The 24368-nt window shown below is 31.8% G+C and overlaps 2 protein-coding genes across 5 annotated transcripts in view; both read left to right on the top strand.

Annotated features, from left to right (window-relative positions):
- The window catches only part of LOC134726295 (uncharacterized), a 62940-nt gene extending 56205 nt beyond the window's left edge, over positions 1-6735 (top strand). For both annotated transcript variants that reach the window (XM_063590702.1, XM_063590698.1), the window contains 4 exons: positions 2978-3097; positions 4509-4668; positions 5333-5423; positions 5736-6735. In XM_063590702.1, coding sequence (XP_063446772.1) covers positions 2978-3097; positions 4509-4668; positions 5333-5423; positions 5736-6614 — 1250 coding nt within the window. In that variant the 3' untranslated portion in view covers positions 6615-6735. The remainder of the gene's footprint in view (positions 1-2977; positions 3098-4508; positions 4669-5332; positions 5424-5735) is intronic.
- Positions 6736-12864: 6129 nt separating this feature from the next.
- On the top strand, positions 12865-22549 carry LOC134726309 (uncharacterized). Of its 3 annotated transcripts, XM_063590726.1 has the most exons (7): positions 14324-14435; positions 15506-16179; positions 18201-18342; positions 18901-19040; positions 19416-19629; positions 20164-20284; positions 21391-22549. In XM_063590726.1, the coding sequence occupies exons 2-7, from the start codon at positions 15516-15518 to the stop codon at positions 21808-21810; spliced, it is 1701 nt and encodes a 566-aa protein (XP_063446796.1). In that variant the 5' UTR covers positions 14324-14435; positions 15506-15515; the 3' UTR covers positions 21811-22549. The 3 variants fall into 3 exon arrangements, with proteins under 3 accessions (XP_063446782.1, XP_063446796.1, XP_063446790.1); XM_063590712.1 differs by lacking the exon at positions 15506-16179 and having other exon boundaries at positions 12865-14435; XM_063590720.1 differs by lacking the exon at positions 14324-14435 and having other exon boundaries at positions 14787-16179.
- Positions 22550-24368: the final 1819 nt, after the last annotated feature.

Here is a 24368-nt window from a genome sequence, read left to right on the forward strand (position 1 = left end):
TTTGTTTTGTATTGTTCTGTTTTGTTTTGTTTTGATTATGTGTATGCTTAAACTTTCTTAAATGGATCAATGCATTTACAAAATTCAATCATTGGTGTACTTGATTCAACTATACGATGTTACCGCACTACCACACTGCGCCCATTTTTCTTTACAAATACAATAGTATCAAGTCAACCCTTAAAACAATTTAAATTATTTCCTCTTGTATGTATGATTAATCTTGTAGTAATCATGTTATTTTTCAAGTGTTTCATCTTTTAAAATACTACTATATACTCATTTGCGAAGGATGTGAACGAAAACATCCGGAAATTAAACATCAAATCTCTTTAATTATAATACTTTAGTAACCATTTAAAATCTTAGGAAATAGTTTTTAAAATATCCAAGTTAAATAATTAAGCTACTCCATATTACTACACAACCAATAATTTACTCACGTTTTTTTGGGTACATGTCCTCGTATATATCTGTACTGTTCGGCAAGACAGAAAACTTATAATGTTATACTTTCTGTTTAATTAGTTACAGTACTGTTTGTTATTATATAAAAACAACACATTTACTTATAATTATATAAATTCAGTTCTGAAATTGTCAGTACTGGTTTTGACAGTACTGTTTTAGTACCGTTTTTGTATAATAATAAACAGTACTGAATTAACAGAAAGTATAACATTAAAATTTTTCTGTCTTGCCGAAGAGTACTGATATATACGAGGGTAGAAATGTACCAAAAAAACGTGAGTACATTCTTGGTAGTGTAGTTTATTATATATAATTGTTAATGGCAAAGAAAGTCTTTGTTTTCTACTGTGATGTTGAAATCAATTTATTAAGTGTTGGTGTGTCGGCGTTACTGGTACATCCAGTAATAGGCAAACATAGGCAAACATGCAGCTGATCGGCTATTTTTACATGATATATTTTAGTTTATGGAAAATGCAAATTTGCTAATGTGCTGGACATTTTAAGGATACAAAAATGAGAAAAGATGAGACGTATATACATGTATGAAATTTTATATTAATAAAGAAGAGATAGAAATTGTTAAGAACTATAAATACCTTGGTGTTATATTCTCTAGAAATGCATCTTTTTTTGCAACTAGAAAATATCTTAGAGATCAAGCTACTATGGGGCCGAAATCTGGGGATACGAAAATCTTGACATTTTGGAAAGAGTACATTTGAGTTTTTGTAAGCATGTTTTACGGTTAAAAAGATCGACTCCAAATTTTATGGTTTACGGGGAATTGGGAAGATATCCGATTTCTTTATACGTTAAATTACGGATGATAAAATTTTGGTGCAACCTTCTTAATAACACACTTGATAACAAGATTTCGTCAATGTTGTATAAGTTGATATATATAGATTCTTACATTGATACCAGCAGATTATCGGATTTATCCAATCGAGATAGTTAAATTATCAATTTTAAAGTCCGAGCCGCCTCGACGAAGACTTTAAAATTTATGATTTAACTATCGAGAATGGATAAATCCGATAATCCAAGAGTAACTATGTAAGAATCTGTTTCTCTAATGATTAAAAAGACATTTACTTTTTGTGTTAACCGAAAATCCCCTTCAAGTGCCTTTCACATTGCATGAAGTTGTCAAAAAAAGCTAAAAAGGTCATGACCCTTAAAATCATCCAATGATCTTTTGAGATCACCAGCAACCACACGTTGATTAAAAATGTTTATACAATGGGTTCGGAAAGGGATAAATTTCCATAGAATTAGAGAAATATTTATTATAATAAGTATGGAATTGAAAAACAAAAGGTTGTTATTCATCAAAAGTATCTTTGATAATTGTGGTATGTCAAACATTTGGCAAAATCAAGATTGTACCTCAAAAAAATGGATTGTATTAAGTATTGAACAAAAGTTAAAAGATCAGTTTAGACAAAAATGGTTTGCAAATGTAAATCAATCATCAAAAGGTTTATGTTATAAATTATTCAAAACAGAACTTAAATCTGAAAATTATATTACAGTTTTATCGTTAAAAAAAGCACTGAAACTATGTAAATTTAGATGTGGCAATCACCGTTTGCCAGTGGAGACGGGGAGGTGGCAAAATGTTCAAAGACAAGAGAGGCTATGTCACCTTTGTGAATCTGCTGACATCGGCGATGAATTCCATTATGTAATGTCTTGTCCTTTTTTCAAAAAAGAACGATATAAATATTTACCACACTATTGTTGTACAAATGTTAATATTCTTAAATTTAAAAATGTATTCACTACAATCAATATTGTCTTACTAGAAAAATTGTGTAGATTTATAAACTATATATCAGTGGAAGTCTGTCCTCCTGGTTAAACTACATTTATTTATGTATATTTCACACATGCAAAATATGTTGTATTGTATATATTACCATCTCTGTAACTATGTTATTTAGTTAATGAGAATAAAGATCTATCTATATCAATATACATACAAATTGACCTCTGCTGAGGGGTTCCCTTTAACCCGTTTAAATTTGCAAGCGTAAAAAAGTAACTCATAATTAATTTATACCTGCTATAACAAGAACATGTCTTGCCATGTCACACTATGTTTTTCCCTTGTGGTGTCGGGCCAAAGGGGTGTCGGAATAACTTGGCTGCCCCGTGTTACCTATGCAGTTCGAACCCCAAATCAAAGGTCATTTTTACTGTTCCGAAGGGGACCTTTTAATGCTATACATATACAGGTTAAACTGTTACAGTATTTTTTAGGGCAACAGTTTACATATATTTGGAAAGCACTGTATAGTCATATGGCATTGTTATCCAATGCCGACAAATTGGATCTCTCTAGAATTGTCGATAGTTTGTATAAAATATATCTATATAGATATAGGAAGATGTGGTGTGAGTGCCAATGAGACAACTCTCCATCCAATTAACAATTTAAAACCTATACCTACTTGTATTCAACTATAATTACTAATCTAAAGGTTTTAACTTTTTTTAGGATGTTTTGACCAAACCCGAGAAGATTGTGCATTCAACCACTGTCTGTCAAAGTTCCGAGATGCAAATGGGAACCCGTCAACTATTAAAAGAACAACTGCAATTCCCTTCATCACTACAGGTATAGTGTTATATTAAAATACGTAATCAACATGTCTATTATGTTTAATTACATTGATGGCTAATATAATGCATGGTTTTATCGAATGTTCAAATGGCAAATGTATTAAGTAAACATTCGTACTCAGTGTAATATAATATGATATTAAAATTAAGCAGGGTTCAGATTGTCAATGGCTTGGACTGAACAGTGAAATTCTCATTCACAACGGCGAAAAGTTTACATTCACACATGAACTTTATTTATATGATAAACCGATTATCACCAATATCATTTTACTGAGAAAAAATATATTCTTAAGATAATTGCCTCTTTTTGCTGAACATAAAATATGCAAAGAACAACTCTTAAGGAGGTAGACCTAGATTCAGGGAAATAACTCTTAAAATCATCAGTACGTTTGTCTCAATCACTTTCGAAAATATATTCTAAGCTTCAAGCTGACACAGATTATTTACAATCTGTTTCAGGTAAATGCTTAAAATACATAGATGACACGTTTCTTTAATAAACGCATTGCTGATTTATAGAGTTATCTCCCTGAACTAAGTTTTACCCACTTAGTTCTGTATTTTATTCGTGTCATTATACGTTTCTTTTTTGTATTTTGGCGTCGCTTTTATGATTCCACTAGTCGAGATTACCTCGGTGTTGTTGTGTCCACTCTATGACATCTGGTTATGGCATTTTATGTCTGAGGGTAGAAAGGTCTATTCGTTTCGAATTAGATTAAAATTTAATGATAAGTATATTAACAAAAGCTGTCAAGAGATATCTTCGTGAACAAAACTTCCAGAAGCAGTCAATGGGTCGACTCTGTGGTTGAAGAATGTCACATATTAATAATTTAAGATAAACAGGCTGAAAGCATTATTTTATATAGGTTAAATACATTATAGCACTGAAAATCCCGAAAATCATCCAAAAAGTTATCTACATTTTGTATGTTGGGAAACTAGTCATATGTGCCTTTTATAGCTGACTTGCGGTTGGCTTTGCTGGTGGTTGAAGGCCATATGGTGATCCAAAGTTGTTTATTTTTGTGTCATTTGATCTCATACAACATCTTTTTTATATAGGTGTTCCTTTATTATACCTATAAAGTTTTATCTCTCGTTTGAATTGGGTTTTTTTTTATAGTTTGTGTTTTTGTTTGTTCTTATGTTTGTTGTTTGCGGGTAGGGTATATTTCGTTATTTTACCAGTATAGGTAACAGATTATAAAGATTGTTGGATTTGTTTCACAATTCCATTTGGATCAATACGATTCCGAAGTCTGGATTTTAGTGTCAATTATTTCTGTATATTTCAACTGGCCTGTAATATTACATAGTATTCCACACTTTATTTTAGAATGATGTATGACCATTTACAGAGAAGTGCATAATAATTTTGTTCGTTATCTTTTTAGATCCAAATCCGCCACCAAGAGATGGTCTTGGTGAGTCACTTGGACTTTTAGGAGGGAAACTAGCAGTTTATGTCGGCGCCGGGACTGGGGGATTTGTTGTGTTATGTATTGTCATTATTTTAGTACTATGCCGATCAAGAAATGCCGAGAAGCATAAAAGGTAGTTTCCCTTTTATATACCAATACTTACATTTACAAAATATTTAAACATAACATTATCGGTAGTTTTAAACCATACAAAAAACATAATTCGCGTGCCTTTTGTTTTTAAATTTGTCTTTAAAAAAATGTATTAGTGTTTAGTACCGATCTACCGATCTCATACATAAAGTCATTTACTGTTGGTCTTGCCAGTTAATTTGTCACAGGCTATTTGAGCTAGGGTTGTGTTTAACCCTGCTATAGTCTTTACCTCCCTATCCGCGACAAGGAACCTGCAATCCAGTGGTTGTCGTTAGTTCCTTTCTGACGATTTTGTTTGGTTCAAATTTGTAGCATATATTGGGCCCATGGGTTTCCCGTTTTGAATTCTTTTACTTGCTGTCATGCCTTAGCCATTTGTAGCTCCTTTTAAGATTTGCGTTTTGCTCATTGTTGAAGACCTTATAGTGTAGTGACCTGTTGGTGGTTTCATCAATGTACTTGGTTGTTGAACATTCTGCGTTATTTCGATTTATGTATGTACATACGATAGCACTTTTCACCACAATCTTGTGTGATACTAATATTAACACACATTGCTTCTATAAAAAAATATAGCATGAGTACCCAACCACTTTAATCCTTTATTTTTTTAATGGATTTTATTTTTGTTTAAATAACAGACGAGTGATAGAGAATGATTACAGAGTGGTGGCGACGACACTGACAAATGTAAATGATTCTGATGGTACAACGTATGAGGAATTGTGTATTGTAAGTATTTTGAAGCAAAAGCAAACTGACGTACTAATATAACTAGACATTCTATAATGTTAAGAAATAAATAATGAACAGAATCGTTGCAGTTTGCTTTGTTAGAATTTAGGTACATGTACTAGGGTAATTCCTTTTTTATCAAAATTGTTTTTCCTATTAGTCTGAAATGAAAAGTAGGGCACGATTTTGAAGAGTTTCTTTTTTTTTCATTTCTTTTATTTTATATTTACATTAAATTATTAGCAATAGTGGTAATTCAATTCTAACTATTATATATATAATTATATAATGTATACAATAACTTTTCAGGACAATCCCCATTACAATCGACACGATGTCCAACTGCCGTATAAAAAAGACCGGAAACGCTTACCCGGGGTATCCAACGCAGTTAATTACACCTTTAAACGTTTGGTCAGTGACGATTCTAATTCATCCTCAGCCAATTCATCTAAAACCCTGAATCAAGCCTCAAATAAACCTCTACCTCCTATTCCTAACTCAAATTCAAAGACATTACCAAATTTTAAACAGGCGGCCGGTGCAAAACTTTCACAGTCTATTGATGAGTATACAGAAATAGGAGGGGAAGTGAAAAGGCGTAGTAATATATATAATCCATTGGATACGGAGAAATTTGGGGAATCACGTGACAGTCACGGGATATACGAATCACTTAGAGCCAGTAAAATGATGGATATTCAAAATAATCGGCCTCCTATTGGACTTCCGGATGGAGAATATTTTACTTTAGCTAAGGAAGATGACAATTCCGCTCAAAAAGAGCCCATTTCACCCGGGGAATATATGGAACTCGCAAAGGAAGAAGAAGAAAGTAGTTCGGTAAATCAAAGGTTGTTACCATCAACTGAAAATACAGAAAGTAGTTCGGAAAACCAAAGGTTGTTACAATCAGCAAAAACGACAGAAAGTAAAAATGAACAATCGGAAATGACTCCTTACGCGGAATCGTCATCAATATCTGTAATCGAAGACGAGGCTGACAGTGGAATTTGTGAGAGTGGTGGACCTAAAAATGAATATTACATTCTTGAAAAGGATTCCGACAAAAAAGATCAATCTGAAAATTCAGATTATATAGAACCAGTAAAAGGTGATCGACATTCATATATGCAAGTACTGCCAGAACATGCAAAACTTTGTCGAAAAAAAGAGCTTGAAAATTAAAATTCGACGAATCATTTAACTATAATATTTATATAAAATCATTATTATGCCTTTTTAGTTTTACTTATATTTATCAATATTGCCTAATGCGATATAAAATAAAATTTATTCAAAATTGAAAGTGTTGTAAATGAATGTGCTGACTTTAAGAGTCTTAGTATAATTAACACAAAATAATTCTAATTACACTGAGATACGACACAACATTGTAATGCAGGTTATACCTACTCTGCAATGTATTTTATTTTTATCTTTATATCTTACAAATGGAAAACACTTACTAGGCAGTACAAATTGAATTCCTATAAAATTTATTTTTTATTGTGTATACATGTTAAATACAAGTTGAACGCCTGAGGAATCTAGCTGACACTGATTTTGATTCTGTACGGGCATCACACATTGGTGAATCCCCTCGGCAACCCCTCTTGATTTCGTCTCGTGAGGTTTTTGCCGGGGGATTCACCAAAAACTATGGTATAATTTACGAAACACCATAAAACTATCCAAAAGATATGAAATATCTATAACTTATGATATAAAGATAATTGCGAAATTAATGTTTAGGCAGTAGGAATAACATTTCAATAAGAGTTGTATAGGCAGAGATACAGCTTTACCTTTATCAAAATTGTTGTGCCAATGTATTTGGTTTGATGAATTAATATTCTGCTTCTCTGCCCAACAATTCAAGTACCATTCAGACTGATCGGCTTAGTATCATAATGATGTGTATTTCTAAGCAGGGGGCGTTTATCTGTATGCAAACTTTAACATTTTACCATTTAAAAATAATTCAATTGAAAATATGTAACAGTCGTACATATACATTTATACATTTATACATATGACTTACTGAGCTTCAGTTAAAATAAATGCATAATTCTAACGTAGGCTTGTTTTCTACAACTGTTTGTATACGGGTATATATAGTCAAATAGTTATAAGAAACCAGTCTAAGCGTTTACAGGCACAATATATGTGTCCGTATAGCACTTTTCTGGTGTTACCTTAATCAGGAAAGTTCAAAACAAATAATTTTAGGAAAGTGTAAGATGCATAAGTACCGAAACAATTGACCAAAAGAAACTAAGCATAAAAAGTCAAATCCCTCTAAAGTCAATTTCGCCTTTTTTTATAAGATGTCTTTCTTTTTAGTGCGAGGCATTTAAAATAAGCCAAAGGACGAAACTTTCAGATGTATTCGTAAGAAATCCTAATAAATTGCCAGAATGACACACGTCAAAATAAAATAAAATAAAAAGTCCTATACAAAAATGATATACCGCATCTAATGTAAATAAATGTTGACCTGGATTCTATTGATTCAGACTTCAATGAGAAGTGGAGACAAATATTTATCATTAAGCTAAGTACGGGGATATTTTCGTTTTCCGGTCTAGTTTTAAAAAAACACAACTACAAATCTAATGGTCGATCATGGAAATCCCACAAATACAATCATGATTGGGTCTGGTGGATTGACCTTTATGGCCAATACAATTGCCTTCTTTATTGACAGAAAAAATGTTTGAGATGTCAATCAGGTAATAAAGAACACAGTTTTGTGGGTAATTTCTATCAATGTCTGACTAATGCACGAACAAAGAATACTTTCGAATACTGTCATAGTTTCCTGGACAATCTTATTGTAAAATACAGAAAAATACACCGACCGTGTACAAAACTATATTTTTAGATAACTAGTCACGCAAAAAAGGACTGAAAAGGATAAATATTTTATAAGAAAAGACAGTATTACATTTTGGATAAACAAAAAGAGGGCGAGTATCCTATAAAATTGGTTTTGTGGGTCTTAATTTTTTAAAATTGTGTTTTTTTTTGCTTAGCACAGATCTGGTAAAGCCTTTTTCAACTGCAAATGTACTATATTTTAATGCTTTGCAAAAATCTTGTAGTGATACACAATACCCAATGTAAGCTTAGAGAGTTAAACTTAATTTTCAATTTAATATTAAAGCTTATAATCAGGTTGTTTGTTTTCTCTTTTGAATTGTTTCGCAACTTGTTATCCCAGTGCCCACTATGTAAAAAAAGAGATGCTGTACAATCTGCAACACTAGTGATCAAGGGTCAATCCGTGCCAACCTTTATCTTTGGTGATGACAAAAGAGGGGCGAATGACACCAGAGCAACAGCCAAACTCGTGAATCGAAAATTTAAACTGACAAAACCATGGCTAAAAATAAAAAAGACAAACAGACATATAATAGTACACAAAAAAAAACACAGAAAACTTAAGACTGCGCAACTCGAACCCCACCAAAAACTGAGGGTGATATAAGGTGACCCGTAAGGGTAAGCAGATCCTGCTCCACATGTGGCACTCGTGGTAATGGTGATGATGGATGGCTGCAAATCAACAAGTATACAATTAAGACGAGAACATGTTACTGATGATAAAAACCCTGCTTAGTACTAATTCAACACATAGCCGAATTTTATCGTGCTAATTGACAAGTTGACTGTCCGCAGGAAGATATGTCGTTTTTCCCGGACACATTTATCTGACTCCGAGCCATCCAACATTTGCCCTTACTACTTAATGTCGCGTTCTTAGCGGAGAAGCAGCAAATACCAATTGTAAATTCTAAAGGATTGAAATGACCGAGGTTTGAAACCATGACTCACCGCACTCGAGGCTAGCACGCTGCCATGAGATCACTGAGGTGGTTCCTTCATTATGCCGAAGAAACTAAGCACATACTAGTAACTGATATAATTATCCAGAAAAAACACAAGTTAGATTACACTTGCAACAATTTCATAGATAAAACTAAAGTCTTGATTTATGCAAAAATTAAAAGCATTAAAATGACAATCACAATATTCCGGGCCCTATAAAGGGTATGAAGGAAACGTAGGGGAGGGGGTAACACATGTTAAAACGAAAAGCAACTTACAAAACGACAAATGAACAAAATGACGATTTAAGAGTAATCGAAAGCTAGTTAAAGACTCGATTTTAAACGAATGAATAAACAAGACTACCCAAAAATAATAAAAACAAAAAAAAAACAGTTCAGCTCTCGCGGCTTTAGTGCAACACTATAAGCAGTTTGAGAGCATGATCTTGACACTTGTGTAATGCAAGCATATCGACAATACATAGGACCATAAGTGTTATTAAAGGTTACAGTACATGTAGTAAACTATTAATAGTAAAATCAATATAGGAACATGTATGTATAAATACAGCATTCAAATATCTTAATACAAATAAATGTCAACATTATGTCAACCTTTAGAAAAAAAAGTGTTCAGTAAGTTTTAATGTATCGTATCAACATTTACGATTGCTATATAAAAAATATCTCCTTATAAATAATAGAGCCAAGGGTTCCTTATGGTATAAAACAAACTTTAAGTCATTCATTCGATTCGAAAGTTTTACAGATGCTATCGTGATTGAATTAAGGTGTAATACCACCACTGATTTTCCCCTATTAGTCTTTGTTAAATTTGCACTTTTCAAAAAATTGTGCAGAATTTATCTTTGTTTCAAATAAAGAAAGACTAGGCATGAGTAAAGTTTTATCCTGTCCAGTTCTATAGAAAAAAATTCACATAACATTTCATTGCATATAAGAAAATAACCATCATTGGAAGTTAACCAATCAAATTTCTCCCCTTATTCTATCTGTGCACAAGGTTTAGTCACCATGTAACCTCAAGATTACAAAATTTTCTATAGAAATCACAAATAAAAAGTAATGGTGTTTTGAAATACTCAAGACATATGTTTATGACACAGAAATAGTTTTACTGCAATAAAATGTAGGATTAATTACCTACAACAGTCAAATTCAAGGGATACAATTGAGAATGGAAATGGGGAATGTGTCAAAGAGACAACAACCCGACCAAATAAAAAAAACAACAGCAGAAGGTCACCAACAGGTCTTCAATGTAGCGAGAAATTCCCGCACCCGAACTGGGGGACTATTAATAATAATTGTAATACATCTTATTCAAGTGATGTTTGCTGTATCCAATTATTTTCAGTCATTTAATAGAAATGTCTCGACAATAAGGAGAAAATATTTTTTTCAATATGGGATCGTACAAGAGACATAACTTAAATTTATTTGTTTTGATATTTAAAATGTAAAATATTGACCTAAACTCAAATTGTAACATTTCAATTGTCAAAATTACGACTAATAAAAAGTTCAATTTTATAAAAAAAAAATTACGACTAGAAAATAAAGTCAATTTTATAAAATAAAAAAAAATCGCTTTGCATAGAAAATACCTAACCATCACAAACAATATAAATAAATAAAAAAGCAACAACAATGAAAACCACAACAACATTCAATAAAATAGGAAGACAATTTGATGAATGACTTATTTTGTTATTAACAGACAGATAATATACATAGTTACAAGTACGTAAAAATTATATATACATGAAGAACGAATGATTTTTAAATATTTCAGCAATTTAAATTTAATTTAAAAATTATAGCGAACAGATAAGACAACATGAGACTCCTACCATCCATCTTTTCCTGGTTTTTTTTTTCTTTGTCGGGAGCCATTTAAAGGGGGTTATGACGTATACTATCCATGCATGAAGAGTAAAAATGGGCGCACTACGTTTGCGCGCATTTGGGGATTAACATATTTTACGTTTGCGCACAGCTTTTGATTACATTTGCGCGCATTCATTTTACAGGTAAACTCAGGTAAAAATATAAATAAGAATTAAATTTAATCATAATTTACTATAATTTCGTTTATCTTTAAATAAACATGACTATCAATTATTAATTTTGAAAAATCATTAATATACGTATTGATAGAACACTGAAGTATGGGGATATATCTTGTAGATGCACTGTTAAGGATTGCAAAGGCAGAATAAAATTTGATGAACATTCAACAGTCATTCTTAATGCCAGATCCGTTGCTCGAAATCCCACTTCCATCTCCCCGTTGATGAGCAGGGGACTTAGACTAACAGAAGGGGTTCTTATACTTAAAAATTGAACGAATTAATAAATAGATAAGTGTTATTGTCTGTATTTTACCTTAGTTTACCTGAGTTTACCTGTACAAAAAATGCGCGCAAATGTAATCAAAAGCTGCGCGCAATCGTAATGATTTGTGCGCGCAAATGTAATGGTATTGCGCGCAAACGTAATGCACCGGTAAAAATGACGTCTTATTTTAATACTCATTCCGTCTGGACTTTGGTGTGTATTTTATATGCATGGTCAAACAAACGCCACTCTTTTACTCGAGTGTAACTTTCTGATTTAAGAAATCCAGCTATATGGTTTATTCGTAGATAGACGAAGAGATGTTGCTTCTGATGTTTTTGCAATCAAGGATGCCTTGTTTGCTGCCTTTCAGTAAGGTATAATGTTTAATGTTATAATTAGACAAGATAAAAACATGTCACTTTGTAAAATGTACGTCCCTAAAACAATGAATTCGCTTTTGAAGGCGTATAGTAACGATCGTGTATAAGGGTTAACTAAATTATGAAATTTGAAAGAAATTTTACTAAACATTGATGAAAAATCCACTTAATTAAATTGGTGAGTACAGAAGAATAAATATAGATACAACGTATAATAGAGTTATTAAATAAACTACAACAGAGTATTAATATAAATACCTGTAATGATGTATTCTGTAAATTCAGTTAACCCGGTTGCGTCTTTGTATAGTTTCTCCAGTTCATACATCTGTTTGTAGCAAATAATAATAGTTGGGGAAATGGACAACCTTGCTTGATCTCCGGTCATTTTTTTTTTTAAACTGTTTCAATTACACAAGAATACTACTTTTTATATTACAGATACTTAGTTATTTGAGTTAAAAGTAATTCAGTAGACATAATCCAAACACGTAAATATTTACATGGAGGTTTCTTTTATATTAAATTAAAAAAAATACAACAAATAAGTATTTTTTTAAATAAGAATTGTTGTTTTTTGGTATCTTCCTCTTTTTTTATGGACGGCAATTTAACGGCAAAAATGATATCAAATGGTTTCTGATAAACTGTAGTGTAAGCATAATTATCTAACAACTTTCGCTTTGAGTTAAACTGCATATTTTAATTTAAAACTAATATATAGAACATCTGCATTACTATACCAGAAAGATTAATTACATACAGACGTGTAGGTGTATGTATATAAAGTTACATGTTTATTTGTAACACAGGTATACGAATGTATGATTTGTCAACCGTGAAGCTTGATGGATCAGGGGACATGAAAATGACAGTTAGTAATTTCATTTCAAGAGATATGTCATAATCAGATTATTTAGTATCAAATTTGTATTAAATGATGAAACACATGATTAAGTAAAAAATATGTGTCGTACGTAAGGAGAATTTGAACAAGTGTTTTTATTTTTCTAATCGTACTGGAATTTAGAATTAAGTGTTTGATGTTGTGAAAATGGACATTGCAATAGACTTTATTGAACCTCGTGGAATTGTCGAAACATCTACAGTGAGAAATGATCTGCAAACGGAAAAACTTAAAAGTTATGCAGATGAATTAAAAATAAGGAAGGAAGAAAAGTTGAAACGTAAGGAGCAAAAAAAGAAAGACAGAAAAGAAAAGAAATCAGAAAAAGCTGAAAGAAAAAAAGAAGAAAAACAATTACGAAAAAATGGAAAACTCGATAACACAGAAATTGATGTCAGTTTTACAACTATTAAGCATTCACCGGATGAAAACATTTCCTTTTTAGGGTCACAGAATTTAGGAAATGACACTATCTCGGAAATACCAAGTGCAAATCTTCCTTCTAAAGAATTTTCGGATAATGTGAAAAATGTGAAGATAAATAAAAAAGATGGAGTACACATTATTTCACAGGAATATGTGAAGAATTTAATTAAAAATGCACTAGAAGCTAGAGAAAATAGTCCGGAAGCAAAATTATCGAAACCTATTCCATTGTCTATTGTGACTTCAACTAAACCGAATATGCTACTGTCTACTATAAAGTCCACAACAACTACTGGTCCAATAGCAACATCGGATAAATTAATGACAAACGTTCTGAATGAACCTCAAGTGAGTCCAACAACTTCTGAGTTTACAACAAGAGAAAGCAATCAACAAACAACAGAAAGTACAACCACAAAAGACAGAGTAACACAAGCGTTTTCAACATTGTTACCAAAGATTGATAATCAAACATCAAAGCCAATAGCTATTTCGACAACAGAAAGAACACAGCATACTATTCCACGAGCAGAAATTGAAACAAAGACGGAACAATCTTCTGAAACAAAAACAAGAGAATTCACCACTGTAAAATCAATAGAAGATGCCGCAATTACAACTCCAGAACTGACAACGATCAAATCAACGGAAGTAGAAAACCAACCGAAAATAATAACAACAAATGTAACCAAAACATCGACAACTATCGAAACAACAACGGAAATGAAAACACTACCTGAAATAAAAACAATAAATGTAACAAAACAAACGACAAATGTCGAAACGATAACTATTTTACCTTCTACTGTCTCACAAGAATTAGGAAGTACTATTAATAACACTTCTTCAACATTCACTGCAAAAAATGTAGACACGAAAGTCCCGGATGATGAACTCGATATAAAAGAATCCAGTAATACAATAATGATCAATATGCCAGAAGAAGCACATTCTGGTTCTGGTTCAGTGTTTATTCAAGAAAATAAAAACTCTAATTCAACTAAAGCAGATGATATTGATATTATCATATTTCCATCTACAAGAGCAGATAAAAGGAGAAGAAAGCAAGAGAGAAGAAGATTTTGCTCTAACATTGGTAAGTGAGTTTTTGACCTTAATTATTTATTTTACATGTGACTTTAGTGTACAAATGTTTATGCGAATACTACATGTATTTATTCATTTTGTGTCCGAACTAGTTATATACATCTGTTGTGTAAAAACTATTCATGAGACATCAAAAAGTGTAAAGTATTCGAAGAAAATGGATTTTTTTTTTATCTTTGGCAATTCAAAATTAAGTTTAAATCTAAACTATATAATGGTTTAATTTTTGAATTGTTGTTTGGATGGAGAGTTGTCTCATTGGCACTCACACCACATCTTCCTATATCTATATAGCAATGGTAATAACAAAAAAACAAAAACAAATCCGGAAATAGATATGATTAATCGTAGGTATTTTTCTTCTCATTAATATACCGGTGCTTTTGTTTGTGTTTGTTGTAATTTTGGGGATTATTTTGTCTTCATTGCATGACGTTCAGAGAGATCATACCTATTGGAAGCAGTAAGCGGTTAGGTATTTTCGTTTGAATGTGATTATTTGTGGTGTTTAGGTAGATTTGTACGTCATATATAGTGTAAGGTGGTTACGAAGTCTGTGACAAGTGAACCGTAATTTGATGGATTTCGGGACATGAAAAATGTCATTTAGTTATTTCCTTCCACAAGATACGTCATAAGCTAATAATCTGAATTAACAGGGGTTTCTATGTTACAACATCCTATCCTCGGAATATTCAGCGCTAAATGGATATTATCTTCTTTTAAATGCTTTTTGCTTATGACCTAAATTCAACCAAAAGCATCTTTCAATAATTATAATATGTACCGATCGTGAAACCGTTGCAAAATGGTCATCTTAGCGAGGTATGACACATGCAGTAATAACTTTGACGTTGACACTTGTACCCATAATGATGACCAATCGGTTGCGTGATTGGTTCGACGGTAATTAAGCAATTATTGTAGTGTATTGTGTACAATAAACAGAACAACATTTATGGAAGTTTCGGAATACATAACATATAATTGGAATATACTTATTTAGACTCAGTGAACTTTTAAGAGACACATCCTTTTACACGCTTTTTTTTTATACAGAACATAGAAAATGGATTTAAAATCTGCCGATGTGCTACAACCGAAAGCTATGTTTAATAATAAGCCAATTATATCTCCGGACGAAATAAGAAAAATGCTGGATAGAATGAACGATAAAGTTAGACAAATTCATAAACTTGGACAACAGGTGATAAACGGATCCTCAACTGGTAAACCGACAACACAGCCAGCGAAGGAAACGTCAACAAAACGTATAGAGAGTACAACAATAGATTCGAATATTTTGAATGGGACAAAAACAAACAACCAGAATATAACAAATGGTATTCATAATCAAAATCTAGACAACACAAAAACATCAAATGAAACATTGGCAACAACAGTGGCTGTGTCTACAACAACAAAGCAGATTGAGTCATCAAATGGGTTCCCCAACAACACTACAGAACCAACTTTAACAACAAATACAACAGTAACAACAATAATTCCAAAAGGAACCAGTTTTGAATCTAATGCTGTGAATATTAATGAAACTTTGAACAATGATGATAGTGATTCGGATACAACAACACCGGAAACCATTCTTTCAGACGATGAAATAAAAAAGGCGCAAAACGCTGCAACAAACGATAATGGATTTTCGATTTTCCGAACGTCTGAGGCGGAGAGAAAGCAACGAAAGAAGGACATTAAATTGTTTTGTGCTAGAATTGGTGAGTTTGGTTTTATGAGTATAACCAAACTATTTTCATCATGTATAGTAATTTTATTTAAAATTCAAATTTTAAGGTCGTTTTAAGTTAACGCGTCATAGTAATTAGTTATTCGCCGTAAAAGTTTACATGTTCATTAATTACAAAACTAGCTACACACTACTTGTACATGTTGACAAGCTCACGAAGTGTGATTTATGTAATAGGACCAACAAGATCTCAACGTTCGTGTCTGAATTATAGCTTCTGGACAATTGTACTGTCTTCGGGGTCTTTTCCTTGTGTTATGATTTCGTTACTAAATTTCGCCCATATAATATTATGGATAGGTTACGTACGCTGCGCAAGAGAAATATGAAACCAAATGATGATATTTGCGGGGACGAACCAAGGCGTATGTTTTTTGTTTTTACAATTCAATGTTTTCTAACAAATCTGTGGATTTGTTTTAATCTACTAGTAATTGAAATCTAATCTACTAGTAATTGAAATCTAATTACCGCAGTCGCTCATTTTTTTCTTGTTGCTCCCACGCAGCGAGCTAGCACAATTTTTGAGCGATTACGGAGAGTTTTTTTTAGTAAGATGCGATTTATTGATTTTATTATGAACTTTTGGCGGAAGAGCAGTAAATCTTTGCATTCTATTATTTTTCTTTTGTATATACGTACAGTATTTCATGGTTTGCTAATTCGAATTAGTTAAGTTATTTTTTGTACTTTTCACGTTTTTCCTCATTTAATGCAATTTAGTGATAATCTCATGAAAACGTTGCAAATGTTTTTTTTAGAATTGGTTGAATCGGAAACGGGTTTTAAACCAAAACATTTTGTAGAAAATATTAAAAAAACATATGTTTCATATTTTTTTATCAATTTAATATAGTCTTACTTAGATTATTTTTTAAATAATCAAATTGGTCTTTCAATGAAAAACACTGTAATGTATGTAATAAAACTAAATAATAGAAGAATAGTCAACAATAATTATTATATTACATATAATATATTAGAACTATACTAGAAAATAAGGCCTTTGGCTAAGTTATTATACCATAAGTAACATGCATTTTATTAATTCACTTTAACAATGATAAATATGCGACATAAATAATATTAAATATATAATGGAAAGTCCCCGAATGATGTAAACTTTGCGTTTATCTCCGAATAATAAATTTAAAAAAATTTGAATTTGGTGCAAATGTATACAAGTTTATTTATATTTCAACATTTTAATAAATACTCTATGTAAATAGTGAAATTTATTTCACCGTGCATCATTTTTTATGTTATTATGTAGTAATTTCCTCATTTTATATAGTATTTCATTTCTAATTTAGTGACATCGCTGGTTGGTTGTAGTATTTATTATATCAAACTTAATATATTCTACGAACTGGCCATACATACACATCCAAACATTAACCTAAAAGCAAAGAGAAAAACAAAAACTGAATAGTCCATCGCCCTAAACATGCATGATATATTTGCCACTGTACATAAGCAGCCAACAATCAACCAATCAAATTGTATTATAAAAGCATTTGGAATAAGCATGAGTTATGTGCGTTATCTGCATACTTCGTTAGTGCATAACAAACAGTGTTAACAATGGGATCGCAAAAGTGGGCGATTAGGCAATGTAGGGCCCACACCAAAACCAGTTCCTTCCATGTGATTTGTACAGGGTTACTATTGATTTGAATATTATTTTCAATGCATTTCATCATATTAAATGATGGTTGCATATATGGAATCATATATCTGAAGAATGCTATTTTACAAAATAATATGATGTATTTTATGATGTATTTTATAATAAAAAAAAAACATTTTAGCTTCGAGTTGCAATGACCTTTAAATCCGGCATATTTTTTTGTTATATATTTTTTTGTTATATTCTAAAGTCTTAATAAGAAAAATTGTTGCCAAGGTATGTGAACTATGCTGGCGTTATCTATTAAAGACAAAGTTGCCATGAAAACACATTTTTATTGACGAAACTTTCTGTATTTGCAGATTTCGAAGGTGCCAAGAAAGGATTTCAATGTTGCAAGAAAACGTTGAATTGCTTTGATGAACTACCAGACGATCTCGATGAGACAGTTTTCCATAATGGCCAACGTCAATATAATGAAGCAGAAAGACTCCATGTTTGTCAGTGAGTATTTTAAACTCTTTTCAAAATGTCTCTTTCGGGTTAATAGTGGACGACTATTTGATATCGAAAGGCTGGTAGGGACCAGGACCCCCCTCCCCCCCCCCCCCCCCCCCCCTCGCACAAACATTTTGTCAGGAACGATTATATTTTAGCTATTCAATTCTAAGCTGTGGATATAAGAAATATAAATAGAAGATGTGGTATAAATTTCAATAAGACAACTCTCCAAAATAGACCAAATGACACAGAAATTAACAACTTTAGGGTGCTATAGATGTAATGAATGTTTATTTTCTTTATTCACGCAAACATCTTTTGTTGTTTCCATCTACGCCTTGGTTTGTTCTAAAATTGTTAACATATAAATGTAAAATTTAGAAGAAGATTTATGATTGCCTGTATAGGAGACAACTCTCCATCAGAGACCAAATGACATAGAAGTTTAAAACTATATGGTTTAATTTTCAAAATTTTTGCTCTCAAGCTTATAAATACTATTATAATTAGGTTATTTAAAAATAATTGACATTGAAATCATATGTTTTATTTATATTTCAGCCATATTGACGAAGCCCTAATTTGTCAGGGTGATGTGTTTACTAGAACAGTCTGTAAAGATGTCAATCCAATTATGGAAGGCAAGATCAAACCACAGCTGGATAAAGTCAAGTTGTTTTATTACAATCATTGTAACAGAGGTATGTATATTTAATATTATTAAACTATATAAAAAACTTTCAATGCATTAGAATAGATAGAAAAAACGAATTTAGTAAAATATCTAGGATGGAAAATACATTCGTGAGATAAATTCGGTTAGAACATGAATAAGGTATTGGAAAACACGATTTGTTTTAATGTTATTCTAGTTACACAGATACAGATACAGAATTAGGTTTGTGTCTTGTTAAAAGGGATATATCCCTTCACCAGCATAAAAAACTTTAAAACCTTTGCCAAACACTTGTCATTCGGCTATGATTTGCAAAATACCGTTTTAAATTTTAAATAGCAAGTCGACTTTAAAAGATAATATTCTAAATATTTTAACTTGAATGTGTATTCCTTTGTAGGTACTGCGATAACACCAACAGGAGGATATCCTTCACATAAACCACACCCACACCCACATGTCCCACCCACGGTGCCGGGAGGAACAGGATCAGAACAGTATCATAGTCACACAAACTCATACGCTCCTTATATTGGAGGAGCCATTATGGGTGTGTTTGCTCTAGTTATTATCGTCTTATTTGCTATCTATTGCAGAAAGCGGGTTAACAAAAGGTACGAGTTGGTCGTTTTAAATATTTTTTTCGCTTGTTTTCATTTTCATTTAATGCATATGAAAATATGCCGATGTTAATAGTATTTGTAGAAATAATCCCAAATGTTTGTCAAAAGCTACGAAAAAAATATTTACAATACATACAATTGAAAAAAAGAACATCGTTCTAGAATTTGTGCCATTTTAAATCATTTAAAAAGCTTTATAAGACTTAATTTATAATGTATTTGGAGAGAAAAAAAATGAAACGAATTTTATCATCGAAAACTTCACACGTATAGCATAATCTGTTGTAACCTGTTTTTTTATGCATAAGTTTCTTGAGCTACATGTAGGAGATGATCACTTTATGTTCCGTGTTGAAGTCCGTACATTGACCTATAATGGTTTACTTTTTTTTAATTTGTTATTTTGATGGAGAGTTGTCTCATTGGCACTTTCACCACATCTTCCTATATCTACTAAATGTTCATACTAGTTTTATGTTATCAATTTCTATGAACATTATTTAATGATTCCCTATATTTTAACAGAAAAAGAAACAAAGAACAGAGAAATGACCCCGGACGTGAATCTACCCAGTCCTCCAGATATAAGACGGTCAGTTACAACAGACGGAAGTCAGATGTATATGCTGAAATTGATGAGAAAAGTGTAAGTACAGTCAATACAGTTACTACATAAAAACATACGGAGCTTCAAGTGAATTTAAAAGTATACGCAAGTTTTTAATTTTTAGAAAAACGGTAAACCAGCTTTTCGCGGATTGATTCGCAGTGTTTTAAACTACGATAGATTTAAACTACCAGCTTATAAAAGAGAAGATGTGGTATGATTGTCAATGAGACATTTATCCTCAAGAGACCAACATGACACACAAATTAACAACTATTGGTCACCGTACAGTCTTCGACAATGAGCAAAACCGATACCGCATAGTCAGCTATAAAATGCCCCGAAATGGAAAATGTAAAACAATTCAAACGAAAATACAAAAGGCCTAATCTATGTACGAAAAATGAACGAAAAACAAATATGGTACATATCAACAAACAACAACCACTGAATTACACACTCCTGACTTGAGACAGGCACATACATACAGAATTTGGCGGGATTGAACATGTAAGGGGGATCCCAATTCTCGCTCTAACCTGGGACAGCAGTGGTACAGTACATGTGTATATCCCAACAACAAAAAGACACTAAGTACCGATCTGAGAGTACTCCCAGCTATACTGACGGCTAGTTCAAAGCCACTTACAACTAATTAAAAAAACCTACCAGTTCAGTTTATTTTCACAATTTTCCAAGTTTATTGTTATTATACATGTAGGACCAATGTTAAGCAAGATTAACAACTGGAGGTTGCGTTAATTTTCTTCTTGTGCTTAAAAATCACCAGCATAAATAGATGAGTTTTCCGTATTGCTTTCAACGATTTTGACACGAAAGCAAGGGAATCTACCAATTATGGTAGAGCTGACAACTATCTTGCGTGGATGGACACACATATTTGTCAAACCAGCCTGACTATCTGTAATTTTAAGCATACATGTATATGGCTAAAAAACTTGAAATATCTTGCATCAAAGGCATATTTTCTGTATTAAAAATAAATACGTGATCAGAAATTGATTTGTACTTCAAATTTATTCTTGGTCACTCAATATTTCGTGATTATTATTGAAAAACAATTTTTTTAATTTTCATATCTTTGCTTATACAATGATTGTTTACAATCCAATTTAACATTTCAGATGATTTCGTCTGTGAGTTATAATATTGATGGACATTCCTGTTCCACAGACGTCACCAATCTTAATCATTCGAATACCAGTAGTTTTTCTAGGAAATATCAAAGTGCTCCTAGTATTCGACAATTAGAGCTTGATAACCATGGCTACCTTTCACCAGAGTCAATCCTACCAGCGGATGTAATGAAAACGAATATAGAAGACGAAAACACGTCCACGCATGGGTATATCGAACTGAATTCTGAACTGGGAGATAGTGGACAGTCATATGCTAAACTTGAACCGGAACCGGAAGACGAGTACATTCAAGCAGACGAAATAGAAAGTACTCCAAACAAGAAAAAGAAACCAGATGAGCAAGGTCACATGTACTTTGTTCTAGAAAAGGAAAATGAAGAATATGACAAAGTCCTGGATCAGTGAATCTTAAAGTTATTTTGTTTGACTGTCTCATTGTAGATTATGATAGAGTTGTACATACTAGTAGTTATTTAAGGTAATTCTGTGATAAATATGAATGTTCTGAAATCGATATATATTGACAATGTCAAGAGCTGGTTTTTGAGTAGCACAAAGGAGTGGCATATAATGATACATGTAGGTAAAAGTTGGATAAAAATGTGATATTTTTGCGTAAACAGTTCGGTATTAATTTTATATACATTTATAACATTCGCTTGGTGCTTAACTATGGTATCAAAAGCTACAGACCTGCGCATAAGTTTTTTTTTATTAAGCGTTGTTTACTAATTTGTATATGATGACGATGGTTAGATTATTAAAGACATAATTTTACAAAAATGTTTGATTACTCATTTTTGAAAACTATATCACTGCATTTGGAGTGCTCAATATTATTTTAGTCTTATCCTGTATTTATGTTTTTATAGTCCGTCGTTTGTTTTATCAGAGACTTATAATAGTATATGTCTCTGCTTTTTAATTTTTTGATATAATAATATTTTTTTGGCAAAATAGAACCATATGGTTCAAGAAAAAACAAATACGAACATATCTTATACAGATAGTGAAACATTACAAATATAAACATTAAATATTTTGTTATAAATTTCAATATAATCTTTGCTATGATGGACACGGACCTCATTTTCGCAAGTCTTAAGATATTCTACAGACATATATGTTTGTGAAGGTCTATTTTTTTAATTTTTTTTTTGTATAGATTTTTATAATTTCCTTTTATGAAAAAAAATATGACATATTTTACGGCAAAAAGTGTGACAAACAGGATGCCAAACGCCTTTAATTTTTTTTAGTAGAGGAAGGAATAAATCCGATATGTTTTGATACATGTAGTACGATATGTTTTGTTTGCCTTTGCTAATTATATCAGTCTTTTTTATCGGTTGTGATATCTATTTTTATCAATTTCCGTTTCTGAAAAATGTATGACATATTCAGTTTAGCATTACAACGATGATGACTAAACATATATCGGGGGCGAAATCGAAAAAACAGTGGGTTTCGGAACCTAACTAATGAAGAATCTAATATCATAATCCTGGAACCGTCGTTGTTTCTAGTTTTAAAAGCAACAGCAATTAAACTAAAATAAAATCAAGCTATATGCAGGAAGTTATATTTGATCTTCATAGAAAGTTCTGTAAGGATACGCATGCGTAGTGAAATGTCTATCAAATGCAACAGAAGAAATCATTGAAAATAAAATATATTTAATTATGATATATGTATGGTATTATTTGTTACACTATATATTTAATTGAAGAAAGATTTTTTTAGAAAATAATTTACAGTTGCAAATAAATTTCTAAACAGGTTCGGACCCTTACTAAAGAAAAATCTTATATTATTCATCCTTCTTGTGATAGTCGCTGTTTTTCGTTTCCAGTGTAACAATGATAGAATTTAAATGAAATAAAGATGCATGAAATTACGTATTTTTTTCACGTCTGTATAAAAACGTCTGTAAGGAAACGCATGCTTAGTGAAATGTCTTCCAACTACTGTAACAGGAACGAAATTAATAAAAATCGAAAAAAGATTTATTGGTGGTTATTGTATTATGATTTGCTATTATTTCTGGAGAACTATATATGTACATGCATAGTTGTAGAACCATTTAAGGAATAATTTGCCGTTGCAATTACGCTACTAAACAATCAAATTAAGAATTGAAAATGGAGAAAAGGAATGTGTTAAAGAAACAACAACCCGATCAAAGAGCAAAAACCAGCCTGTGACACAGAAATTAACGGGCGTATTGCATTTCCGATAATTTTTCAAAGTCCCAATACTACGTTTCCGCAAATTTAAAGTATACGTTTCCGCAATTTGTATTTATTACTTTTCCGCAAATTTACCTGGTAAATTATAAAGATTTGAATGTACATTTATATGATATTTTTTTTAATTTTTTTTTTTAATAAAGAAAATGTTCTGATCTCAGTATAGCTAAAATTTACTAGATATAACTAGTTGACTCGAGTAAGGCCGAGTTAAACTTCATTGAGAGAACTTTGGTTTGGCTTACTTGCCAACTTAAACATGATTGAAGAAGGCTTTGTTTAATTAGTTGCCGATACTTCATCTGACGATAAATGCATGAGGTCTGCCGACTATATGCTGGAATTTTATATAGATGGCAATTGAGATTTCCACCAACCATTTGGGCATCACCTCCTGACCCAGTGGAAAAGAGAACAACGAATGGTGTCGAGTCTTTTCGTGCCTACCTGAACGAGCAGTTTTACGCTAGCCATCCTACCATATTTGTCGTTGTCGATGTGTTATTGAAACTGAAGACAACATCTTACATAAAGACGAGAACTCTAACTGTAAAAGCACCTTTTAGGAAATATGAAAAGGAGAAGATGGACTTCCTTCCTGAACAAAATACAAAACTTGTAAACGGTGAATGTGCTACTATGGACTTTGTACGACGTGTTGGCTACAAATATTCTGACAGAACTGACTTATGAACTCATATCAAGATATTTTTG

The sequence above is a fragment of the Mytilus trossulus genome, chromosome 1, assembly GCF_036588685.1.
Source record: "Mytilus trossulus isolate FHL-02 chromosome 1, PNRI_Mtr1.1.1.hap1, whole genome shotgun sequence".
NCBI classification, from domain to species: domain Eukaryota; kingdom Metazoa; phylum Mollusca; class Bivalvia; order Mytilida; family Mytilidae; genus Mytilus; species Mytilus trossulus.

Excerpts from the sequence above, each read along its gene's own strand:
- LOC134726309 (XM_063590712.1), top strand. The coding sequence starts at position 13,061 with ATGGACATTGCAATAGACTTTATTGAACCTCGTGGAATTGTCGAAACA. Across the intron at positions 18,343-18,900 it reads GAAAGACTCCATGTTTGTCA|CCATATTGACGAAGCCCTAA; the intron begins GTGAGTATTTTA and ends TTTATATTTCAG. Across the intron at positions 20,285-21,390 it reads CTGAAATTGATGAGAAAAGT|ATGATTTCGTCTGTGAGTTA; the intron begins GTAAGTACAGTC and ends TTAACATTTCAG.